This window comes from Eucalyptus grandis, chromosome 6, assembly GCF_016545825.1.
Source record: "Eucalyptus grandis isolate ANBG69807.140 chromosome 6, ASM1654582v1, whole genome shotgun sequence".
Lineage (NCBI taxonomy): Eukaryota > Viridiplantae > Streptophyta > Magnoliopsida > Myrtales > Myrtaceae > Eucalyptus > Eucalyptus grandis.
Window position 1 is genome coordinate 22,063,249 of NC_052617.1, and position 2,858 is coordinate 22,066,106.

The following is a 2,858-nucleotide window of genomic DNA, read 5'->3' on the forward strand; positions in this document are numbered from 1 at the left end:
GCATAATTGTTGTTAAAGTGAACATATTTTTTACAATTTTTAACGAATTTTATTATTTTCTTTTTCCCTTTTCTACTATTAGGGGCCGGTGGCCCTTGTTGGCCCTTGGGCGAGGGCTCATGAGCCTTCACTTAGGTTGGTGAGAGCTTGGATGAGGGCCGTGACTCCCTTGTTTGTGGCCGACCATCTCCATTGGTCGTTGTTGGCAGAGGGCATAGAAAAAAAAAGAAAAATTAAAAAGGAAAGAAAAAAAAAAAGAAAAGGAAGAAAGAAAGAAAATCCTAAAATTATATAAAAAATTGTAAAAATTATCCACCTTAACGCCATTTGTACCATGTAAGCTAACCAAAGTGTCCATGTTAGAACTTTTAGGCCAAAACTAGTTAGATTGACTATATTGATATATCATAAAAATATTTAAGATTAAATTGACATAATTAAAAAATTTATAACTAAATTGGTTGCCATACAATTGATTTAAGACTTTTTAGACAATAACCCCACTGCATGTCTACCATCAATAAACTCGCATATCTCAAGCTCCAACATCCAAGGCTTGCTGCTAGCTTAGACGTCCTCGGAGCAACCTGTAGCTAGGGCAAGTTTCCGACATTTAATGGTGCAAGATTGGACGTTCGATGTGTCCCCCTATATAACCAGGCATTTGTTTGTAAAAAATATATAGTACCATGTACTAAATTGAATTTAGAATAACAAGACCCTCCAATTTCATTATGGTCTAAATTCAATTTAGTATATATACAATGGTCATGTAATAATTTCATTTACTGCCATCGAAAAATTATGATTTTGTGAGAAGCCTGACTCCGATGGTACTATACCATCGAATTTCACTAGAAATTCTTTGGAGTGAAAAGACTTGATGGATTGCTTGAGTTGTACATCAAAAGAGTGAAACACATTTGCTCATTCTCTTCATCAATTTCTCTCATCTCCATGCTTTCAAATTCATCGATAGATAATTGAATGTCGCTCATGCTTGTATTGAATGTACAAAATCTGTAATACATTTTTGGATGAAGCGGAACTATGTTATTCGGGTAAGTTTTAGCATATCTCACTATGTCCCCTTCCCTAGACGATCTTAACGACGCATTCTCCTAGATTGACCAAACATGTTCACGATTACTACTCCTGGTACCGGATGACGTGTTTCACCCTTTAGATTAGTTTCTTCATTCAGCTTCCTTGGAGAAATTGCGACACAATCATAGGAGACCATATGGGGAGCAAAATTGCTGAATGATACTATACATTAAGTTGCACAAGATTCACCACTATACAATATTTCATTCCCATGTCTGATTACACATCTGGATTTGTATAAGACTACATTTCACTCAAGCTGTCTTGTTTGATCTGATCTACTCAAAATCAAAAGCTACAAATGAAAACAGTTACTTTGATTTTTACAGTGTGAGAGTGTTGAGCAATGAAACCCTGGCGCTGATCAAGCTCCTGAACACTCTCTCACTCACACTCTCTATGCACTCAACGCAACCTTCCAATTCCTCCATCTTCTTCAAAACCTCCCTCACTTCCTCATCCTTCATCTTCCTCAAACTCCACAATCTCTCTTCCGTACACTGGAGCTCCTCGATCGGCTCGTCGACCTTCGCTTTCTTCGACAGCCTGAGCCGGCCGCTCCAGGACGACCTCCTTGCCGCAAATGACAATGCGAAACTGTCAAAAAGTGCCAGCGATACTGAGGCTGTTGCATTGACGACACCTGATATTGCGGCTGCAAGCTCAGCGTCAGGGACCAGGGAATGATCTGGCTCGCGAAGAATATCGCATTTTGCCACGCATCTGATGCTAGAAGTAAGGTCTCGCATTTCCTTGTGGATCCTCTTCCGGGCCTTCATGTAAGAAGCGATCTTGGACTCGTCTTTCTTCCTTATGGCCACATGAGCTGCCATCTGCGCTTCCTTGAAGGCGAGGACTGAGGACTGGAAGATCCCGTAAGCATCAGCAAAGCGGAGGAAGTCTTCGAGGAGCTTCTCGGTGAGCTGCGGGCGTCCACGGAGGAGGTTTTGGGCTTGGGGGAGTTGGAGGGCATCGTCGAGAGAGTCGAGGGCATTTCGGAGGCGGCTCAAGCCATCGGCAAGCCGAGCAGAGGAGCGAGCTGGTGGCAAAGAAGACCAGGCATCGAGGTCGGAGAGCTGGTCAATGAGGTTGGAGAGCAAAGGGTGGGACCGATTGGGGAGGCTGACGGAGCGGCTGTGGTGGGTCATGGGCGGTTTTGGGCGGGCCTGGTTCTTGTTTGGGAAGGAGAGGGAGCGACCAAACACACCCACCATGTTTTTTGCTTTCTTTCTCTTTTCCTGAGGGCTTTGATGATGCTCTTTTGAAGATGTCTGTGAAAGAAAGAGAGAGAGAGAGAGAGAGAGAGATGAGGTTTGTGAGGAAGGGAATGGTGTGGTTTGACGCCTTTATAAAGGGAGGACAACTCACACGTAGGGTTTGCACGGCTGTTTTGTAGAGAGAGAAAGAGAGGGAGACTGAGAGGAGACGCACGAGGGGGTAGAGAGAGGAAGAGGAAGAGGAAGAGGAAGAGGGAGAGGGAGACGAGATCCGAGAATAATTGGAGGTGGTTTGCAAATCATGTGAGGAGGAGGGGATGGTGGTTTTCCATTTCTAGTGGAGAGGGGACACCACGTGGGCTCGCCAAGCTGGCGATCCACCACCAAAATTTTGATCTAATCTGGAGTTGCCTAACCCTATAATGTAAGCTTTATTTAGTAATTACTTGATAATACACTTCCCATCATGAAGCAATACTAAAAACGACAGGATAATTTTCCAAGAAGTCCTAACTTTATTGTACAACGATTGAA

The 2,858-nt window shown here is 43.4% G+C and overlaps 1 protein-coding gene across 1 annotated transcript; it reads right to left on the reverse strand.

Annotated features, from left to right (window-relative positions):
* Window positions 1-1,430: 1,430 nt before the first annotated feature.
* On the reverse strand, window positions 1,431-2,321 carry LOC104451694. Its single transcript, XM_010066295.2, has one exon. It carries the CDS (start codon window positions 2,319-2,321, stop codon window positions 1,431-1,433), a length of 891 nt encoding a protein of 296 aa, XP_010064597.2.
* Between the last annotated feature and the right edge of the window lie 537 nt (window positions 2,322-2,858).

Coding starts and splice junctions, on each gene's coding strand:
- LOC104451694 (XM_010066295.2), bottom strand. CDS start 2,321: ATGGTGGGTGTGTTTGGTCGCTCCCTCTCCTTCCCAAACAAGAACCAG.